The 23,635-nt window shown below is 37.8% G+C and overlaps 1 protein-coding gene across 3 annotated transcripts in view; it reads left to right on the top strand.

The window, feature by feature from the left end:
* The window catches only part of CSMD1 (CUB and Sushi multiple domains 1), a 2,064,385-nt gene that overhangs the window by 1,632,135 nt on the left and 408,615 nt on the right, over positions 1-23,635 (top strand). For all 3 annotated transcript variants that reach the window (XM_054657204.2, XM_016960221.4, XM_054657205.2), the window contains 4 exons: positions 1,450-1,566; positions 3,555-3,770; positions 11,456-11,644; positions 22,677-22,846. In XM_054657204.2, the coding sequence (XP_054513179.1) occupies positions 1,450-1,566; positions 3,555-3,770; positions 11,456-11,644; positions 22,677-22,846 (692 nt within the window). The remainder of the gene's footprint in view (positions 1-1,449; positions 1,567-3,554; positions 3,771-11,455; positions 11,645-22,676; positions 22,847-23,635) is intronic.

Here is a 23,635-nt window from a genome sequence, read left to right as displayed (position 1 = left end):
GGTTTTGCCATGCTGGCCAGGCTGGTCTGGAACTCCTGATCTCAGGTGATCCACCTGCCTCAGCCTCCCAAAGTGCTGGGATTACAGGTGTGAGCTACCGTGCCCAGCCTTTTCTCTGCCTTTTTATTCGGTTCAAGCCCTCAGCAGATTGAATGATGCCAGTTCACATTGGTGAAAGCAAATCTTCACTCAGTCCACTGACTCAAATTCTAATCTGTCCTAGCAGCACCCTCACAGACATGCCCGGCCTCTTACCAGCTATCTGGGCAGCCCTTAGCCCAGTCACACTGGCACATAACCTTCACCATCACAGTGGAGGTGCTGCAGTGAGGGTGGGCAGCCTGGTCTCGAGATCTGAGCTGGTGACATCCATAGGCCTCACAGCTGCAGGTGGAGAGGTTCCAGGAGAAGAGCAAGACCCGGAGCACTTGGTGACTCACAAGACACCTGGCTGTTTGTTCGCAGAGCATGAACGGCAATGGCCTTTCCTGCCTGTACCCTCCGGCTCTGGTGACTCCATTTCCTTTTATTCTTTTTCAGTTCAGTGCTTCCATTCATAGGATAGCTTGAGAGGTCTTAAGATATGAAATAAAAGAAGAAAGTTGGTGGGAACGTGTCAATATTCTCCTCTTGATGTCTGTAAAATTAGGGTATATGGAGTCTATTCAAAAGGTTAAATTATTGATATCTTAAGAATTGAATTCCTGTTAGCAACTCTCAGTAGATAATGTTTTGATCAGTATCTATCAGTAGGTACCATTTTAATCATTTAGTATCTGCTACACACTGTAAATTGTGTTCTACAATGGCAATCATTGCAAACACCTATCCATGAGATGGATTTTATCATAATTTCTATTTTCAAGATGGGAGAAATGTAAAGGATTGAGAGACTTACCAGAGATCACAGAGCTAGTGAGAAGCTGAGCTGGCATTTGAACTCATAACTTTCTAACATCAGAGTTGAGCACTTAAGCTCCCATATTCTGCAGACATCCTAATTGTTGCCACTTTCCCATTGAAATGATTACATAAAACTTTCTCCTCTTTTTTTCCAAAATGAGTGTCTGAAGTGAGTGTTTGAACATGGCATGGTTTGTTGAGGGGATTTGAACTCAATGAAGTGCTGCTAAGAAGACCAGCGGCTCTCAGGAGTGCAAACCTGTACCATTTCTGCAATTCTGAGGCTTGTTAATGCAGGTTCCAGCTCTCTGCTGTGCCTTACTCTGTGTTATGTTGTCAAGGTTTTGTAGTGGTTAAGATCCCTACATATGAACTAGCATATGATATTTGCAAGTAACATAAAGCTCAGGTTCTGCTTGGTTTTTCTTGGATATGACATTAAATCTGTTAATCCTTGTGCAAATTCCATGCCATTTAACCAGTATTTTGTTCTGGCAATCATTGTGAAACTTTAGTGCTGTAATCATCTCTCTTTATTATTTTAAGCTCTATGTGGAGGCTACATCCAAGGGAAGAGTGGAACAGTCCTTTCTCCTGGGTTTCCAGATTTTTATCCAAACTCTCTAAACTGCACGTGGACCATTGAAGTGTCTCATGGGAAAGGTAAGAATCTATCATAGATCTCAAACATACAGACAAATAAATGAGACAGAAAAACCGGAACAAAACAAAAACATATTACAGTGTGAACAAGTGAGATAACTGCTTTTCTCATGTATAGTTCAAATTTTTAACTTATTATTTAATAAGATTTTGGAAGAACAATAGTCTTTCAACTGTACAATAAAAACCATTCCCCGTTTTGCTCTCTGTTTATCAGATAACCTGAATATATGCATGTGAACATAAGCTTGAAATATAGGTATCGTGATAAGGAAAAAAGGCATCTATTCAATAAAATCTGACCATTGATTAAATAAAGGGAAATAAGCGATTGTCTAACTTCTAATTTCATGATAAATCTGGGACAATTTTTGTACTTTCCTTGTATTTTATGTTTACTCAGTATCATCATACATAATGAATAATTTATCTTCACATAATCCAGAGATGCCTCATAGAATAGATATTTCTATCCTCATTTTATAGGTAAGCATAGTGAAGATCAGGAGATTTTGCATTTTGCGCAGGAAATGTAGATTATAAACACTGGGTTTAGGATTGTAGCCTGAATCTTTTTTATGTGACTAAACGTGTCATCTTTAAGAGTCTATCTGGGGCCAAGTGAAGTGGCTCACGCTTGTAATCCCAGCACTTCGGGAGGCCAAGACAGGTGTATCACCTGAGGTCAGGAGTTCCAGACCAGACTAGCCAATATGGTGGAACCCTGTCTCTACTAAAAATACAAAATAATTAGCCAGGCATCGTGGTGCATGCCTGTAATCCCAGCTACTCTGGGGGCTGAGTCAGGGGAATGGCTTGAACCCAGGAGGCGGAAGTTGCAGCGAGCTGAGATTGCGCCACTGTACTCCAGCCTGGGAGATAGAGCAAGACTCTATCTCAAAAAATAAAATAAACGAGAGTCTGTTTGGAATTTCGATCACATAAGTATTATGTAGACTTCGTCTTTTCACATAGATTTGAACCCGACTTAATATGAAATGGCTACATTTTATTATGTGTACTGTGTGGCACTATGCTGCCATGAATGACATGAAAGCAGAACTTGCCCTGAAGGAAATTAAGCATAAAGAAGACACAGATTATGAGTGATCAAAGTTTTATAATCATAAAAATACACATTTTTATTAGAAGTTATCTGTTCACGGTTAATTTTATTAATTTCACTGTAGGAATCCAGAAATAAGACTTTGTAGTTCCGGTTACTATGAGGTCATATGCTTTACGGGCATCTAAAACTACATTTTTAAGGAAGTTTTTCCTCAGTTATGCAGACCTCCAAATAAGATTTTTCTAAAGGACACTTGTTTAGAGTAAATTGAAAATTTGTCTGGTCCTTTGTCCCTCTGGGACAAATACTGTCCCTAAGAGCCTACTGACAATTTTTGAATGAAACCCATTGTAAACATTCTCACCTGTTTTTCTTAAATATACATATCTATGCCAATATGTACATCTATATCTGTATCTATATATAACTACATCTATAATCTCCATATCTATGTCAATATTCATATCCACATCATATCTGTACTTATATGCACTTAAGCATTTATTTTCGTTGTTTATCCCATCTGCTTTTTTTCATTTCTAAAGCCATCCTCTTTCCACCAATTTTCCTCTTAAACTTCAAAGCTAGATTTTCATATCAAGATAACATTTTAAGATTTTGATTAAGGCTTGATGTGTCTAAGTCCAGAAACAATTTTTCAGCAACTGTTACCTCTCCTAACCTCTCTCTTTTTCTCTCTCTCCTCTCCATCTCTCTCCACCTCTGTCTCTTCTCTTTATCATCTCTGTCTCTCTGTGGCTATTACTCTCTGCAATCTGTCTTCCCCTCTTATTTTCTCTTCCTCTCCATTTCTGTCATCTCTATGTCTCTGTCTCTCTCTGCCCCGCTCCCTCTCTGCCCTCGCCGCCCCGTGTGTCTCTCTCTGTCTCTCTCTCTCTCCCCCGGCTTCATTTCTCAGGAGTTCAAATGATCTTTCACACCTTTCATCTTGAGAGTTCCCATGACTATTTACTGATCACAGAGGATGGAAGTTTTTCCGAGCCCGTTGCCAGGCTCACCGGGTCGGTGTTGCCTCATACGATCAAGGCAGGCCTGTTTGGAAACTTCACTGCCCAGCTTCGGTTTATATCAGACTTCTCAATTTCGTACGAGGGCTTCAATATCACGTTTTCAGGTATGTTGGTCTTGTTTGCTGTTTCTCTCCTCTGGCAACAATACTGCCATTTCTGTTAGTGAGAATGTGTGTGGGTGGGTGTCTGTGTGTAATGTGTGCATCAGTGTGTGTTTGTACATGCGTGACTTGATTCCAACTAATGGGGTGCAGGAGGCTGAGCCTCCACGAAGCAGGGTGCAAGTACAGTTATGTGGCATCCAGGAAATGCCACTTTGTGTTACATGATTTGTGAATTCTCATCTTTGAAAAATCTGTAGATGTCACTACATTCTGCAAAGCCCTTCTCACTCGATTCTCTTCACCAACTCTACAAGGTCTCCGAGGAAAGTTCCTTTATTGGGAGGCATCCTCTGGGTCTGTTGTCACCTGATTGCATTGGTTTCTACCCTACAGTAGGTGCCAATATTTGCATTGACAGCCACCTCTAGGATGAAAGAAGCAGGTGGACACACACAGTTGAGGATGAGCTTGTAGATTAATATATTCATATGCAGTGACAAAAAATACTCCAAGTTAGGTAACATCTTTATTTTTAATGATAATATATAGATAATATTTGCATAAGGTTTATGTTACAGCAGAAATTATTTGTATGGGTTAGATTGTTTAATTTGTATAGTTCTATGACATAGATGCTAATTTTTTCTACAGATAAGAAAAAATTGCCCCCAGTTAAAAACTGGCCAAACATGTGAGAGATAAACTTGGTCACATAAACAAATGATGCTCAGTGAACAGGTGACACTCAGAACGTCTGCAGTGTCTTCATTTCCAGCACGCCCCCACCCTCCACCAACAGAAAGGGCCCTGCTGCACTACAGCTGCCAAAGGATGGGAACAGTCATATTAACTTGCATTTGTGCATATGATGCTTTGGACGAAGAGGGTTTTCCTTCCTTATTCCTCATAGCCCAGATCAAATGTAATTTTCATAAGGTGGTCCCTGGGTACCACAGTCACATGTAATTTTTTCTACTTTTGAGATCTCATAAATTCCTTAATAACTTCTGATGCCACTTATGAGATTATGTGTCACAATATTTAAGTATTTATCTTATCTCCCAAACCAAAACTGAAGATCTTGGTAGAAAGTTTGCTTGCCCCACTTTTATGTAAACAACAGCTCTACTGCTGTATGTTACTGTAAGATGAGTTACTCATAAGTAAGATGATGTTCCACTGTGCGGGGATTGACACCCCTAATCCTTGTATTATTCAAGGTCAACTGTACTTCAATAATACAAGGGTTGGGGTGTCAACCCCCACACAGTGGAAAACCTGAGGGTAACTCTTGACACCCCAAAAACTTAACTACTAATAGCCTACTGTTGACTGAAAGCGTACAGTCAATTAACACATAAATAAACTAGTATCTACATATATTTTGTGCTTTCATGATATACCTAACATTTTACTAATTTCTAAGATAAGTCTTGGTGACATGGTTCGTCTGCATGTGTTTTTAAGTTGTAGCAAATCTCCAAAAAATTGTCAATGTATTTATTGAAAACAATTCATGTATAAATGGATTCAAGTAGTTCAAACCCACATTTTTCAAGAGTCAACTGTAATAAGAACTTCACAATTGCCTACTAACTAGTGCATGTTGATTAACATTATGTAAAATCAAATAGTGTCTTCAAGGAAAATATTTCTTGGGGATTTTAAGATGCTCTGAACTACTTTATACACCCTCTAATTCTACCTAGTTGCCTTTTATCTTAATCTGACTTTGTTGATTTTTCTTGGTATTTCACTACTCAAGTGAAGCTTTCAAGACTGGCTCAGACCACTTGATTTCTTGGAAATTTGTTGTAATCAGCAGTAATCATGAAACTTGCCACTTTATATATCAAAGACTTAAATCTTCCCAACACTAATTCCTAAATCCCTCTCTCTCTGCATTCTCCCCTGGTGTATCTCAATTAGTATTGCTATGAGAATATCACTTCCTCCAGTTCTTACTTTCATCAGGACCCAAAGTGAATTTAAATAGACTTCTCCAAAAAAAGAAAATGGCAGTGACGCAAGTCTGTTACAGTTCACTTCTGCAGGTGTTTCTCAGGAGTCTGTGCAAATTCTATTCCTTTTACTGCATCAGTTTCTTATTCTGGTGCCCTCACCACAGGTCTGACAGTAACTCTTTTGACGACTACTGTCTTAGTCTGTTTGTGCCACTTGCCATAACAGAATACCTGAGACTAGATAATTTATAAATAACAGAAATTTGTTTCTCAATTCTGGACCCTGGGAAGTCCAAGATCAAGGTGCTGGCATCTGGGGTGAGCCTTCTTGCTGTGACATCACATGGCAGAAGGTAATAAGGTCAGAAAGGGGAGAATCGCCATATCCCCATGTGGTAAAAGACAAGAAGCCCTTTTAATGGCTTTAATCCATTAATGAGGGTGGGTCCCTCATGACATAAACACTCCCAAAAAGGGGATCAAATTTCCAGCACATGGATTTTGGGTAACACACTCAGACCATATAAAAGTCAGAATGTAACTATACAGCTGACACTCTCATTATAAACTACTTGCACAAACAAGCAAGCCAACAACAATAAAATACTCTTTCATGGGTCTTTAAAGTGGTTAACAGTCTGTAAACATTTAGAACAATTCATTTAAACATAACCAGTAGAAAATAATACCTAAAGCCTGCAGAAGAAATAAATTTCATCTAGACAGTTGCACACAAGCAGAAAGTCTTTTTAAAAACAAAAGACAACACTTTGGATTTCAAAGTTGACTTTAAAGTAAACAAATTCTTCAGGTATGTTAGAGGAGTAATTTCATTTGGTAGGATTTTTGCCTTGAAACTGTGCTGCAAACAATTGCCAGTGACACTGATACCATGGATTTTTTTTTTAAGTATACAAATAACTAGCAACTTTATTATACAAATGAGGCATTTACCCATCCAGAGACTTTGTTGTTTTTCATAAATGGTATTCATATGCTTTTATATCTGCCTTCTTTCCTGTTAATCGAGTTTATTTCTGCCTTTCTCAGAAGGCCTTATTAAAGCAGTATTTCCTGATTGTGTTTCCTAGTCAGTATTTCTGCAGATGTTAATGGTAATATTGTAGAAAAAGAGCCCCGTATTCCAGTTGGCTTAGATAAACCTGCACAATCCCCATTCTACATAACATTGTCTGCTACTAGTTGCTAACTATGTGCACTGGATACTCCACACTTACTTTCCCACCCACTACGACCTGTGTACTTCTTGAGTGCTAACTTCTAGTGAATTAGCATCATTTCTCAGTCATTCTCTTCAAAAGGTTAAAAGTTGGACCACTTTGTGCCATTACATATGTGATTTTCTCTTCATTCAAAAGCCTTGGTGGCAGGCACCTGTGGTCCCAGCTACTCAGGACACTGAGGCAGGAGAATGGAGTGAAGCCGGGAAGCGGAGCTTGCAGTGAGCGGAGATCGCGCCACTGCACTCCAGCCTGGGCAAAACAGCGAGACTCGGTCTCAAAAAAATAATAAATAAATAAATAAATAAGCCTTTCTACATTTTTCACCAGGCAAAACTCCTCCTGTCCAGGTCAGAGGGTGTCTCTGACATGCAGCCTTTCTTCTTTTCCCTAGGCAGAATTTGTTTTCTTCTATATAATACAGGAGAAAAACGTTTCCATGACGTTTCTACACCAAAATTATTCCTTTCCCATAATGACTTTTCTGTATTTGTCTCCTTCAATGGTACCATGACTTTTCAAATGAGGATACTGTTTCTTCTTCTGTGGTTGAGTCATGAGTACCTGGGACGGAGGAGAGTACACTCATTCTTTAATTGCCTAGGCAGGTCTCTGACAGGCTGAGACTTGATTGTGAAGCAGGGAATGGACAGGCCAGCTAATTTGGGGGGGCTCTCAGCAGACGGAGGTACAATGGGAGGACCAGGCCACCAAGTTTAGGATAAAGAAGACGGGCACTGTGGCCAGACCCCTGAAACCGAGGGGAAAGTGGAGGGACGTGAAATTAGTTATGGAGGGCAGATAACATAAGTAACTTGGATGTTAATTGTGGATGTTGCATGAAGCCATTGGATGGATTTGAAGAGCTTGACATGATCTGAGCTTTTTCAATGTTTACTTGAAAGACAATGCGTGAGTCTCAACAGGAACATGTTACACAATAATCCCAGCAAGAGATGCCACATGGAAGCTGAGACTACAGGAAGGATGCAAGGTTAGAGCTGACTTGATTGGCAGGAAGTGAAGGTGTCATATAAAATACAGAGTGGGGTCAAGATTTTGCACCTGCATGAATGAGGATGCTCTGTTTTACGTGAAAACCACTGGAAGTAAAGCAGGTTTGGGAAGAAAATACAGACCTTTTTCTCCTGGGGATATTGAGGGATGTATTCAAGAGTGATTGACAAGAGTCTTCAGTTCATATAACAGGATCATATTAAAGAAAAAGAAATACTGGAAACCCATCAGCATAGAATTAATTTGAACGCAAGGGGCAGCAGAAGTTCTGAATCAGCCAGTTGAGAAGTTGGGTCCAGTGAGTTAGGAAGAGAGTGGCATCCAAGGAGCTAAGAAAGGAAAGCCTTTGGAGAAAGAAGAGAGCATTCATCTGTATTAAAACCTACTTAGTAAGAGGAAGCCTAAGAATTGACCATTGGTTTTTGCATCTGGAGGTCACAGTGGCTTTGGTAAGATCATTTGAATGGAAGGCTGTGAAGGAAAGCCTGAATAGATGAGATGAAGACAGTCTTGGAAGGGAGGATGGGAAAATGGAAGGTACACCCAACACTTTGAAAAATTTGTGCTAATGATAACCAGAGAAGGGATATGGTGGCCGGGTGACTGTGAAGTCCAGAGATTGGTGTTGTTAGTTTGTTTTGTTGGTGGTTTTGGTTGTTTACCTCATTCTTAAGATTGACCCTGTAACGCATATTTTTATCTTGATGAAAATAAGAGAATTGATGAAGGGGGAAAAAAAGGATAAACTCCAAGAACAAAATCTTTGAGTTGGTGAGAAGATGGAATTCTGAAGGCAATACACTTTTCTTGTGTTAGACAAAGATGAACATGTACACCATGCAAATATACTTTGTATAATAATGATTAAGTGGTAATTAATATAAGAGAATCCTTACAAAGCCTAATCAAGATGGTTACAACTAACACACACCTTCGAAGCTCATGGTGTTGTTTCAGGCTTTCTGTCCTTCTAAGTTGCTTTCAGAGGATACTGTATAAACTACAATATATAGTAAAAATATACTTAAAGCAAAGAACCATAAGATCATGGTGTTTCTTTATATAAGATAATAGGTATAGCAATAATAATATCAAAATATTCTCCTGTTAGGCAAGAATTTGTTTGTTTGTTTGTTTGTTTGTTTGTTTTTGAGATGGAGTCTCTCTCTGTTGCCCAGGCTTGAATGCAGTGCTGCAATCTCAGCTCACTGCAACCTCCACCTCCCAGGTTCAAGCGATTCTTCTGCCTCGGCCTCCCGCGTAGCTGGGATTACAGGCATGCACCACCACGCCCAGCTAATTTTTTTGTTATTTTTTATTTTATTTTATTTTATTTTTTTAGTAAAGACGGGGTTTCACCATGTTAGTCAGTCTGGTCTCAAACTCCTGACCTCATGATCCACCCGCCTCTGCCTCCCAAAGTGCTGAGATTACAGGTGTGAGCCACCGTGCCTGGAGTTTTCAACTATTTTTAAAGAAATGACAGGAAATGTATGGTTTGAATTGAGTGCACACAGTATATCCTTAGATAGAAGTAGAATGATAACAGCAAGGTATGAGATAATATTATCTGAATTGTGACATCTTTATTTTAATGTGTTCTAAAAAGTAAACATATGATAGGTTGTCAATTAATGTTTGTTGAGTTCAATTAAATGACATTGTCTATATTATTTTCTTTCTGAGTCATACTATGCATAAGTCAAATTAATAAGTATATCTCAAGGTTATCAAGGTTAGTTTGAATATTTTAGAGATCCAGAGTAGATTGCTTATCTAAATGCAAAGATAATTCAGAAAGTATCCACCTCAGAGCTTTACCAGTAAGCTAAGTGAGATGAAGGAAGTGTTTAGGTACAGAGTTCCATAAAAGTTTTTATAAAAGTGCAAGTATGAGATATCAGTGACAAACTCAGCAGATAATGAAAACTAAACTAAAAAAAAAAAGGATCAGATTTGAGGAATATTAAGGGGAAAAGGATGAGTTGGATTTTATATGTCCAGTGAAAATAATGAACCTAAAATTCCAAGTTGGGAGAACCCTAAAGATGGTGTTAGAAAAAAGTAGAAGTAATTTTTTTTAGAAAGATTAGCATAGTTTTCTAAACGTTTCTTCCCCACGGTAAACTAAGAGTGATCTTCATTGTCCCAATTCTTTGCAATAATGCACATCTTTTAGTTGGCCTTTCAAGATTCTCTCTGAAACTCTTCTTACCATTCCAATACCTAAGCATATTTTCCTAGTTGGCTGGCTGACTGTTTGATACTATCTGACAAAACTGGGCATTACAGACTGGGGAAACAGCAAGAAGGAGGAAACCAAACACATAGGCACTTACACACACTTTCTCACTTCCCACTGACAAAACCATTGACTTGATAATGGACCAAGAGGCTGGTGACAGCCAGAGCTCAATTATACGTATATACTATGGAGATCGGAAGGAGTTGGCTCTAAAGAATATGGCAAACACAGAAGGGAGATATCAGTGCTGACATTTTGAATACTTACTCCCACAATGCAGCAAAATGTCAGACATTTATTTTTTAATTTATATTTAGCACTTCCTTCTTGAATGATTTATAGTAATTTTAGAACAAAATCTTGTCTACTACTTTTCAATCTCACATGGTTTACAGATAGAAAATAAACAGAGGAAAATTCCACTGTTCCTCACTGAGGTATATTCTAGAGGTGAAATTGGCTCTGATAAGATTTCCACAAACACAGCCCTGTGCCTTTGGTTTTATGTTATGCTTCATGCGTTACTTATCAAAAAGCACCTTTGGGAGGGATACAGTAACCAATTTAAGCAATTAGAAGTATCAGTAAAATTATTCCACACTCTCAAGCTGACAGTTTTGAAGTGAATTATCTCATTTTAATATGCTATTTGTCTGTCTGTCTTCTAGTTACATAATAATTGTACACATTTATGGGGTGCATGTGATATTTTGATACATGAGTAGAATGTGTGCCAAACATATCAAGATACTTAAGAATCCCATCACCTCAAATATTTATTATTTCTTTGTGTTGGGAACATTTCCTATCTTGCCTTTGAGGTATTTTGAAATGTACACTGTATTATTACTCACTATAGTCACCTTACTCTGCTATCAAGTATTAGAACATATTCCTTCTAACTGTATCCTTGTATCCATTGACCATCATCACTTTATCCTTCCCTCCATACACCCCCTTCCCAGCCTCTAGTAATTCTCATTCTTACCTGTCAATTCTTAAAAAAAAAAAAAAATACTAAATCCCATGTCATTTGTCATAAGACAGTTCATAGTACAAGAAAAAAAAAATGCAAGTAACAGTTATAAGTGTTTGGGGAAAATATACATGTAGGGTTTTTTTTTTTTTTTTTGGAAGAGCACCTTTTTATTCTTGCTATTTAATCTTTGTGTATTTACCCAAATCCTCATGCATTTACTCTGCCTCTGCATGCCTCAGAATATGACCTGGAGCCATGTGATGATCCTGGAGTCCCTGCCTTCAGCCGAAGAATTGGTTTTCACTTCGGTGTGGGAGACTCTCTGACGTTTTCCTGCTTCCTGGGATATCGTTTGGAAGGTGCCACCAAGCTTACCTGCCTGGGTGGGGGCCGCCGTGTGTGGAGTGCACCTCTGCCAAGGTGTGTGGGTAGGTGGTCACACGCTTTCATTTCATTCATCCATGGGGGCAGGGTCTAGCCCAGGCAAGAAGCCTAGGGGGGTCGGGGTCGGGTGGGGGGTTGTTGACAAGGAAGGAGAGGGTGAGAGTACGCGCCCCACTCTGCCAACCAGGGGAGAGGGGAGCTGCCTAACTGATCTGGGCTTGAATTAGCTCATCTATAAAGTAAGTCCCTTTCAGCTCTGAAATTTTATGGTTGAACAAGAGTGAAACCAAAGCATGTGTCAAGCATATTTATGAAGGGAAAATATATATATATATATACGGAGAGAGAGAGAGAAAATCTGGAGCAAAAGAAAAACTGGAAGATAGAAGCCACGCTATAATAACACAACCTCTGACAATTGCATTGATTAAAAGCAGCACGTGTCCCTTGGTATAACGATGGTGACAATTTTGTTTTTGTTGTCAGTGGTAGCCTTTGATGGGATGATGGTTGCACACTCCTGCTAAGTGGGCACGAGAGGCATTTGAATGCTGAATTCACTTTTTCAGTGTGTTCTGGAGGAATCCAAGAGATAATTCCAAAGAGTAACAGGAATTTTTATTTCGGTACTTTGCCATGAAGTACTAGGCTCACATGCAGGAATTGGCTTGCTGATCCAGTGGGGTGACGTTTGTTAGCAATCTGGGAACTGTGCTACTCTAAGAAGTTTAGCAAAGGAGAATCGTAACTGCCATTTTAGCTTAAATAGGGTGTGTTGTCCACACAGCCAGAGCTCTCGTAGTTAGCTATACGGACAAGGTCTAGTTCCTGCCACCCAGCCATGTTGCTCAGCATATTCTGGGTCTTACAAATTGTTCTTTAAAGTTACAGAAAACTGACTAATGTCATTGTGAAGAAAAAAAGGGAGATGAGAGATTAACCAAGGTTCTCCTTAACACCAAGCCTTCTGAGTCCATGGGGAGTCCAGAATACGAACCACACTAATTTCACCAGTTAACGAACTGGAGGCAGGTGGGGGAGGTCTGAAGATAAAATTTAATAATCCGTATAAAACACAAACCTGTTCACTTAGCATAACATGTTTAGCGTAACTTGTTTTATTTTACCATGGTGCAGAATCTCTTTGATTCCGCCTTTTGGGCAGATTTTTGGGGTTGCTTAGGGATATTATGTAACTCACATGATAAAGCTATATTTTTGGATTTTAATGCACCAGAGATACATAGTCAGAATTTCATTATTAAAAAGTTAAACAAATAAACATGAATCAAATCATCTGTGTCTCTTTCCAAAACATGTATCTATATATTTTTACAATCTGCTTTTCTCCTAAAATAACGGTTCTTACTGTTTGTGGTTATAATATTTATTTGAGAATGGAAGGCAAATTTTGACTGTTATCTCAAGAAAAAAAATACGATATTTTGCAGGTGATCATAGGAGTTCCCAGAATTGGTTGGAGTCTAGAGACTCCTGACTGAGATAGTTTGAAATCTGGACAAAACCCTCAACTCAATGAAATCAAGGTGACATCTAGATATGTAACAGTCAGTAGTCTACTGATTATAATGATTAAGACCCATTAAATGTTATTCTATTTCATCCAGAGTCATTATCTTTACACTGTTTTTCTTGTCATTCAGGTTTTTACTCTGTGGTCTAAAATACGAAAAATAAGTAACTAGAGTTGGAAGAATAGGTACTATTTATTAAACAGTGTGTGGTAGACTAGGCACTGCTTCAGGCTCCTTCCATGTAATAACGTATTTAGTACCATGACAATTCTACAAAGTAAATGCTGTGATTGACAGTTCCCTTTTACATGTGGAAATATTAAGACAAAAAGACTCTACAAACTTTGCCCAAGGACACAGAGCTAGGAAGACTCGAACCCAGGGAGCCTGCAACTCAGCCTTTAACCACCGCACTGGACAGAAGGGCCTCGGACAGGCCCTTTTTGTATTTAGCCTTTTGCATTTTGCCTGCAGTTTCCTGATTTTTCCTCCAGCCCCTCTGGTGCATTCGGGTGCTGTCTTCATTTCTCTCTCATTCCCCACACCTGTTTATGTCCTAGCTCTGGAGGATTCTGGCCGCTGCAGAGCTCTCAGTTCAGGCTCCTCCTCCCCACCCTCCTAGCCCCAACTCGCTCCAGAACCCCCCAGTCCCCCTGATGGTTTCCCTGGCTCCCCAGACTCCACCAACCCCAGGGGCCGCAGCTCCCAGAATGCTCTTTCCAAAGTGAAAACCCCATTGATTTGCCCGATGTAACAGAGCCTGGTCAGTGCTTCCCCTACTAATCAGAGCAATCACTCTCCCTCCACGCTGTCCTGGATCAGAGTCCCTCATTCACTGGCTCTCCAGAGTGCACCCAGCGCTCAGCCAGCAGCCTCCTGCAGACAGGTGGAGCCCTCTCAGGCCCACAGAGCACCAGGGCTCTTTCTATAAGGTTGGTGCAAAAGTAATTGCAGTTTTTGCCATTACTTTTTGTTGTTGTTGTTTTGTTTTGAGATGGAGTTTTGTTCTTGTCACCCAGGCTGGAGTGCAGTGGCACGATCTCGGCTCAATGCAACCTCTGCCTCCCAGGTTCAAGCAATTCTCCTGCCTCATCCTCCCGAGTTGCTGGGACTGCAGGCACATGCCACCACGCCCGGCTAATTTTTGTATTTTTAGTAAAGACGGGGTTTCCCCATGTTGACCAGGCTGGTCTCGGACTCCTGACCATGTGATGTGCCCGCCTTGGCCTCCCAAAGTGCTGGGATTACAGGCGTGAGCCACAGTGCCCGGCCTCAAGTTGTCTTCATCTCTTTGTCTCCCTCCTCAGACTGATGGCTCCCTTACAGTGGGCTGCCTCATCCCTAAGTTCTGTGTATCCAAAAGAGGAAAATTGCTTTCCTCAGAAGGTTCTCTTTTCATCTCAAAAATTTGATTCATCCATGCTTCATGTTCCTTTCTCTAAAATTATAGAAATAAAAATGATTTGCCTGTGGCAAAAAAGAGGCAAATCCATACCAAAGGTTGCAGGTGACACCTAAGGATGTCGACTGAGTTAAAAGTGTGCCGTTTTAACCTCCCTAATAAGTGTCTGACCTTAAATGGAATTTCTAGTGAGCGTCTGAGCTGAGAACTATTTCTCTCTCTATCAAGTCACTTTTAAATGAAAGAGATGGAAACATTTTTATTATTTGTGTTTATTCATTTTAGGGTTTTTTTCAACCTGGTGATGTATTTAGGATGATAGAAATAGTATCATATATTCCTTGGGTATTCAACCTCAGTGCTCAAACCCTCTCTTGCACCTGTTGGCATGTGCATTACACATGTATTGTTTAGGATCTTCTTTTTCACTTGCAAGTTAGAGAAAAAGTTGCCCACATTGGCTTAAGTCAAAATGAAAGTTTATTGGTAAGGTGATACAAAGTCCATACCTAGGGACAGCTTCAGGTGAGGTTTGATCAAGGGTTCAACCTTGTCAACAAGAACCTGAGGTCTCAGCATCTCTCAGTTTTGCCAATCTGGGTAAAGCACTGGGTGGCTTCCTGATCTCATAACATCAAATGCAGTGCTGTAGCCCCACATCCTGCCGTACTGTGGAAACAGCTATGTCAAGATTGCTTATGTACAAGTCCTGGGTTTCCTCTCATTGGCCCACATTGAGTCCCATGCCTATTCCTGAGCAGTCATTGTGGCCAGGGCAGTCGTGATTGGCTTAGTACATTTAGAATTCCATCTGCACAGCTTTTGAATAATAACAAAAACTGAATATTTTGTGATGTTTTGTGACATTTTGGTCAAAAGAGCAGGAGCAAAGTTAGCATATATGATGGAGATAAATGTTTGCTATAATTCCGTAACCTAATATTGCGTCTATGACATCATTTCAGAATTATTTGAACAAAAAATTTTCTTAGGGTGTTAAAGGGCTGTATATATACATCAGCATAAGCCTTAAAAGCATATCCAGTAAGAGAATTTTTTTAAAATGAATGAAAGTGAGATATATCCTCTTATTGATTAACTGTATTAACTCTTTTTGCTTGACAAAGTAGAAAGTCATTGGGCGAAATAAAAAAAGAAAAAAAATCAACACCCTTATCCTCAATTTTTGAATGGATTACAAGTTATTTCCGACAGCATAGTGAAACAAAATATCTTGCCTGTATTTTAATTTAATTTATATCTAGTTTAATTTATATCCAGTTGAACACTAAACTCTTTCTCTCTATATATATATATCTATATGTATAGATATATCTATCTATATAGATAGATATATCTATCGATAGATATATCTATATCTAGATAGATATATCTATCGATAGATATATCTGGATATATCTATCGATAGATATAGACTTATCTATAGAGATATAGATAAGTCTATATCTATATATAGATATATCTATATCTATATCTATAGAGATATAGATAGATATCTATCTATATCTATATCTATATCTATAGAGATATAGATAGATATCTATCTATATCTATATCTATATAGATATCTATCTATATCTCTATAGATATATATATCTAGATAATCTATATCTATATAGAGAGAGTTTAGTGTATATATGTATCTAGCTATAGATATATCTATATCTATCTATAGATATATCTATATCTATCTATAGATAATCTATATCTATAGATAGATATATCTGTGTCTATATATATAGATATATCTATATCTATATATAGAGAGAGAGAGTTTAGTGACATATATATCACTAAACTGTATATAATTCTATGTAGTTCTTTAATTTTGGGTTAAAAAATTGAAACAACGTTCTAAGCTAAAATGTTAGTTTCTGTTGCTTCTTAAAAGCTAATCCAATAATGGCACTAAATTGTAAAAATAAAGGTTTATAGGATAATGAATGGGCTAAAAATAGTACCATTTTGTGAAATTCTTAAATATTCTTTGTGAGTAAATATGGAATTGCATATTTTGATTAATATAGACTTCTATTATGGGCAAGATTTACTTATTTGTTGTGTAGAACACAATGAACTTGGTTTAAAGGAGAAAGGTAGATTTTCTGTTTCTGTTTCTTAGTTGAGCTGTTTTCTATTTCTGTACTTTTAAAATAAAGCTTCTAAAGCATAGAGATCTGCATATTAATAGTTTTCCCAATTTCACAGTGCCCTCAAAAGCCCCACAACAATTTCCACATTTTAATAACCAGAGCCATACACCTTTACTTCCAACCATTATGTTAAGAACCATCTCTGTTAAATGTGAGGCATTGTATAGGCTCGACATTATTTAGGTGGACAAGTTGCTTCAGCTGTAGGATTTGAATCCAATTTAACTGTATTGAATAGGCAGATTGAGAGGTTATATATTTTCACCTACTTTTTAAAATAATTAAATCAATAGTTATTTAATGTCCCCAATAAAATGACCTTGCCTAATATTGAATATGCATTAATTTATACAGACATTTTGGTTAATGCTATGGATTTGGGGCTTCCTAGCCTCCACGTCTGTCTGTTGTTGAAGCCACTCTGTCTGTGGTACTTTGTTACAGCAGGCCAAGCAAACTGAGACAGCAAATTTCACAGGTAGGTGCCTTTGTACAGAAGAATTGACTGAAAAATCAATTAACTCCTTTCTTCTGTGTTAATTTCATTTTAATTAGTTTCATTGAATTGCAAAAATCTAAATGACAATTCAATTATAGTTAACATTTCAGTAGCTTTTTTATAAAACAGCAAGTGATTTGTATTAAGAAACATTGTATTCATTCATCTTAAATTAGTATTAAATAGACTATTGAAAAACTTTTTTAAAATGAAACATTTAATTCTGCTAATGGTGATTTTCAATGAATGTTTTAAATCAAGCTCAAATAATTTTTGAAATTTTGGTCACTTAACTCTTGTGATTTTCTGAGCACTTGCTCTTTACTTAATGTCAGTGTCTTATTAAATTATGTCCTCCGGGATACTGCCCCAGGGTCTGGAGTGCTCTCGCAGTTTCTTTGACACATCCATTCTTTCATTTGAATATCATGTTGTATCCGTTTTTGTGTACTAGGAGGCCACCTGCACAGCTTTGGAAATAAGGAAAAGGAAACATTTTGTGATATGTGAGCTATTTGGTGGTATCTTGGTCAGAAAGGTAGGGGTAGTGTTAGAGAGCAGATAGGAATGGAGATAACAAGCTTCCGCAAGAATTCTTCTGATTTAATTTGAAAACGGAATTAAGTCAGAAGACATGCCTCCAAAAGTATGCCAATGTTTCTTCAAAGAACATTTTGTAAAATAGTGACCTATCCCATTCAGAAAGTTGCTTCCCTCTGCAGCAACACTTTCCTATCCTGTTGGAATCACAAGGTTATTAAAGTCATAAGCAAGTAGCCCTCATGGATTATTTCCTATCTGCCAATAGGAATAATTACCAATATTGTGTATTAACAAACGTAGTACAATTATTGCACCTTCTGATAACACATTGCCTGGGGTTCAAATGATAGTTTCCCTTTCACACCTGTGTGATCTTGAGCATGTTAATTAGTGTCACTGTGCCTCAGTTTTCTCATCTGTAACATGGGCTTAGTTTTGTTATATACCCCCATGTGTTTTTGTGTTTTTTGTTTGTTTGTTTGCTTGCTTTTTGAGACAGAGTTTCTTTCTTGTTGCCCAGGGTAGAGTGCAATGGCACGATCTTGGTTCACTGCAACCTCCACCTCCTGGGTTCAAGCAAGTCTCCGGCCTCAGCCTCCCAGTTAGCTAGGACAACAGGCATGCACCACCATGCAAGGTTAATTTTTGTATTTTTAATAGAGATAGGGTTTCACCATGTTGGCCAGGCTGGTCTTGAACTCCTGACCTCAGGTGATCTGCCCGCCTCGCGCTCCCAAACTGCTGGGATTACAGATGTGAGCCACCGCCCCCAGCCAATGATGTAATAGTAATAAGAACATACACTATGTAAGTGACAAATAGACCAAAAACAAAATTAGATAAATTCCTGTACCCCATCAGGCATGGTATTACTACAACGTATTTTTCCTATGATTATTTATTTGAACTTTCAAAGATACTTCTCTTCTATTGAAATTCTAGAATTTGTGTCACAAGTCAATCTTCACAACATCTATACCTTCTCTGTTTTTGTTTAGAGTCTTTAAAATTCAACTGTTTTAGGGCATTCCCTGCAACCTGGTTCAGGCTGTGTTTGCAATCCCATCTCCCATAGTTCCTTCATGTGATGCTCCACTTCAGTCATGTTGATAAAGTCATAAAAACATCCTATTTGTCTTGCACCTGAGACTGTGCCCAGGTCCTGGCATTCCTTCCCCACCCATGTTTCTCAGCACGCCTTTGGAGAAGCCAACACAGCTACGGTGTCAAGTGGACTCATGAAGCACTAGGCCCTCAGGATACAATGGCTAATCATGTTCAGCATTGAAAATACCATATTTTCTAATTGACTTCCACATAAAATCCGAAAAAAAGGGTGACAAAGCAAAAACAAAACTATCATATGTTCAGTAGGATGGTATTAACTCAAACACAAATAATGGCTTAAAACAGAGGAAAGATGTAAAAGTCATAATTTAAATTTTAAAAAATGTGATTCTATGTTAATCGTCTTTAAAATCTTTGAAAAATATAGGTACTAAAATATAAATTAAATAGTGAGTACACATTGTATGTATATTATACATGTGTATTTAATAATATATTATACATTTAATATTATATTTATAATATTTAATACTTATTAAATATATATTTGATTTTTTCTATATACAATTATTCGTATATAATTTAATGTATATGTATTAAAATAATTTTTCTAGTTAGCGAGCCAAGTTTGTATAATTTCCTTTCTTTTCTTTTCTTTTCTTTATTTTTTCTTTTTTTTTGAAACAGAGTTTCACACTGTGTCGCCCAGGCTGGAATGTAGTTGGGTGGTCTCGGCTCACTGTAACTTCTGCTTCCTGGGTTCAAGCAGCCTCCGAAGTAGCTGGGATTACAGGCATGTGCCACCATGCCTAGCTAATTTTTGTATTTTTAGTAGAGACGGGATTTCACCATGTTGGCCAGGCTGGTCTTCAACTCCTGACCTCAGGTGATCTGCCTGCCTCGGCCTCCGAAAGTGCTGGGATTACAGGCATGAGCCACCGCACCTGGCCAAGTTTCTATACTTTCATAGCAATTTAATACTCTTGGGGAAAATGCCATGTGAAAGACTATCTTTTGAATCCTGTGCCACACTACCCTAGAGTAATGAAATCCTACCTTTGTACATTTAAGTGTTTTGGTCATGTATATTCACATTCAGTTATAGCTACATATTGAATAAATGAGCTATTATTACATATTTACTTAGAAATCTTAACTGCATCTCAGGTTATGAGAGATACTTATTCAGATACTAATAGAAGACTTTAGTTTCAAGCTGCGAATATAAAGTGAGATTTGGGAAGTGCTAGAAGGCTGGTGAGTTGCTTCTGCCTTGATTTTTTCTAAAAGGCAAAGCAGCAGCATTGTCTGTCTATACAGGGTCATCAGTTACAACGGGATGGTTAATTTTGCACAGTTATTATTCTTGCATAGTGAGGACTTGAAGTTAGTTACTACCATTTATTATATATCTCCTTTTTTTAAAAAAAAATCCCAGAATCCAAAGGCTAATAAAAACATATAAAATTATTTCTTTTGGTTTAGATTTATTTTCTTCGCATGGATACAAATGCTCAATTCTTCTTTCTTGTCCCACTTTTTTTTTGTATTATGAGAAATGATTATATAGTTAATGTCCTAAATGCTAATATAATAACAAATATCAGCTGCGATTAATCGGTGACCTATTTAGAATAAAAGTCCTTAAGAACACACTTTTTTCTTGAACATTTAAACTTGTATTACTCCAGTTTTATTATTAATTATGAACAGTAGTGCGAATTATTAATTTTAAAGTGCATGTAAGTGTTATTTAGGATATTTTTTAAAAGTGCTATTCCCTTTCTGAGCACTTCACAGTTTGTATCACATCAATAATTAATCTGTACTAGCTGTGTGACCTTGGGAAAGACATTTGGTTTGTAAACTATTCTATGCTTCAGTTTCCTCATCTGTAAATGGGGTTTATTGACATGTCACGAAGGTTATTATAGGTATTATAACACAAACATACACAAGTTATTATAGGTTATTATAGGTATTACACACATACACAAGTTATTGTAGGTATTATAACACATACACAAGTAATTATACGTATTATAGGTATTATAACACACACATACACATATATAATATATAATATATAGTATATATATTTATATATATTAAATATAATAAATATATTTATAGATATAAATATATTTCTATAATTATATATTTATATCTAGATATATTATATATATTTTATAGATTTATTTATATCTAGATATTTATAGATATATTTATATTTAGACTTATTATATCTATTTTATAGCTATAAATATAAAAAGTATTTATTTATATATTATAGATATATACACCTACTCATGAGTATATATACATATATATTTCTCTTTTAAAATGATTTTTAAAGTATTATAGTTATACAAATACATAATTATAATTACATAATTACTGTAATTTCTTAAAATGATTATAAATTCCCAGTGGCATCTTTGAGTCACCAGTTGCCTGCACTTCTCCCTCAACACTTGCACCCCGAGACCCACATCCAAAGCGTGCCTTTCTGTCTTTATTTAAGGAGGATGAGGGAGAAGTGAAAGCAGGTTGTCAAGCGTTTTCCTCTCTGACTTTCTCCTCACACCCTTCCACATGGAGGCATTCTGAGATTCAATGTGCACAAATCACTGGGGGGCAATCATGGATCTCTAGCAACTTCCTGCTGGCAAGTGGATTAGGATATCATGGCCAGTGATGTAGCTGATTATGTTCGTTGTCAAAGAGGGAAGGAGGGTGTGAAAGAATCAGTATCGTGGCAGTGGGCATGCAGAAGTCATCTGCAAAATTCTGCAGTACCTTGAGCAACCCACTGGAAAAGGAATACTGTGCATCCTTCTCTTCTGCTCTCAGTACATACCTGGCATCTAACTGATGCTTGGTTTCCAACCTGACAATTATTCTTCAAAAGAATAGGCATTCTGTGGGATGTTTACATCGGTGTGCTGGGCACATAGTATAGTCTGTAAAATTGTTGGCGCAGACTCCTGTGGAGATCTCTTGGCACACACAAACCTCTGTGTGTGTGTGCACCCGTATATGTAGCCACTTTATTTTTCTGTGATCGTATTGGACTTAGAATTTTGGAGCTGAAAGCATTCTTGACCTAAACTGTTCACTTTCACCGTGAAACATGTGCTGAAAGGTTAAGTGACTTTCTACAGGTTGACAGAAAGTAGAGAGTTGTATGTATTTTCACTTTTACCTTGATAAGAGGAATTTTGTTTGATACAAATTTAGATCTAGAAGTCAATTATCCTCTTCCTTCATTGGGAAAGAGGGAGAAGCAGATAATTACTGCCATTGAATGTTCTTCCATCCTAAGACATAATGCTAAGGCATTCAGGGATGTGACATCCTGAAGATAACTCAGTGGTTTGGTCTGTCGTTAGACTCCCCTTTGAATGCGTCCCAGTTGATGCCGTAAGATATCAATGAAGGAAAATGCAGACAAACAATGGTAGAATGGGAGCGTGGGAACTGGTGGGGACATTTCATGAGGCAGGAATGAGGTGGGTGGGAGAGGTGCTCTGACAACCTGACGACACAGCCAGTGAGCCATGGTGCTGGAGCACCTGTTTTATTCTAGAACTCTCTGTATGATAGCATGCTGCTTCCACATAGTCAGAGGTCATTCTGTTAATAAGACAATTTTGAAAATGAGCTAGGTGGGGTATCTTTTTTTGTCCAGTTGATAAAATAATAAAAAAATCACTGATCTATTTTGAAATAATATATTACTAACAGACATACATTGATAGAAGAGGAGGCTATCATGATTTTAAAGTTTTTAACCTGTTAAAAACAGTAATTCCACTTTTGAGTCCTCTTTCTCTCATGTCCTATTTATTGTAGCCGAATGTGGAGCAAGTGTCAAAGGAAATGAAGGAACATTACTGTCTCCAAATTTTCCATCCAATTACGATAATAACCATGAGTGTATCTATAAAATAGAAACAGAAGCCGGCAAGGGCATCCACCTTAGAACACGAAGCTTCCAGCTGTTTGAAGGAGATACTCTAAAGGTAAAAAGAATCTTCTCCAACATGATGACTCCAACTTTTCTTCTCAAAAAATAAATTGTCTATCTATTTTTCTACATATAGATATATGCTCATATAAATATATATTTTTATATATGATTTATTTATATTTATTTACACAATGAGTTTGAGAAGGTGTAATGTCACTTCGCTTAGAGCATTGTATGTGGACTTTGAAATAACTTTGTGGATAAACCTCGATCTAACATTTATCTGTCCAGCACCTTGTGAAAGCTATTTAACACTTTTGATCTTCAGCTTCCTTATGTGTAACAAAATGCAGTTGTACCTACCTTTTTGGACTGTCTTGAGGATTTAATACAATAATATAAGTGGATGTTCCTAGCATTGTGTCTAGCACATAGCTGTAATTATTAAAAGTTGCAGGATCCCCAAACCAACCCTTTCTGTAGTTAATCTTGATTTTTAAATGTGGTCATACTGTGGAAAGCTGGAAAGGTTCTGAAGTGATAATGGAGGTAAATCCAGCCACAGTGGTCAGATCACAGACAGGGCTGATGAGGAGAAGCCAAGCCAGGACAAGACAGAATCTCACTATTGATGGCAGGGGTACCCAGGTCCTGCTTTGATTGACAAAATCCCAGCTCCAACTAGAAATGCCCTTAACTTCTAAGAGTCCTGATATAATTTTCACCTCTCCTGTAAGTATTTCAATAAATTGGGAACCTTCCATGGTCTAGGGACTGGAGAATGGGCAACCTAGCCTCAAGGCACTGAAAAGGAAAAGCTTTAAGCAACAAGAGCTAATGC

Source organism: Pan troglodytes, chromosome 7, assembly GCF_028858775.2.
Source record: "Pan troglodytes isolate AG18354 chromosome 7, NHGRI_mPanTro3-v2.0_pri, whole genome shotgun sequence".
NCBI lineage: Eukaryota > Metazoa > Chordata > Mammalia > Primates > Hominidae > Pan > Pan troglodytes.
Note: the sequence above shows the minus strand (reverse complement) of the source record. Positions and strands in the feature narration are given on the sequence as shown.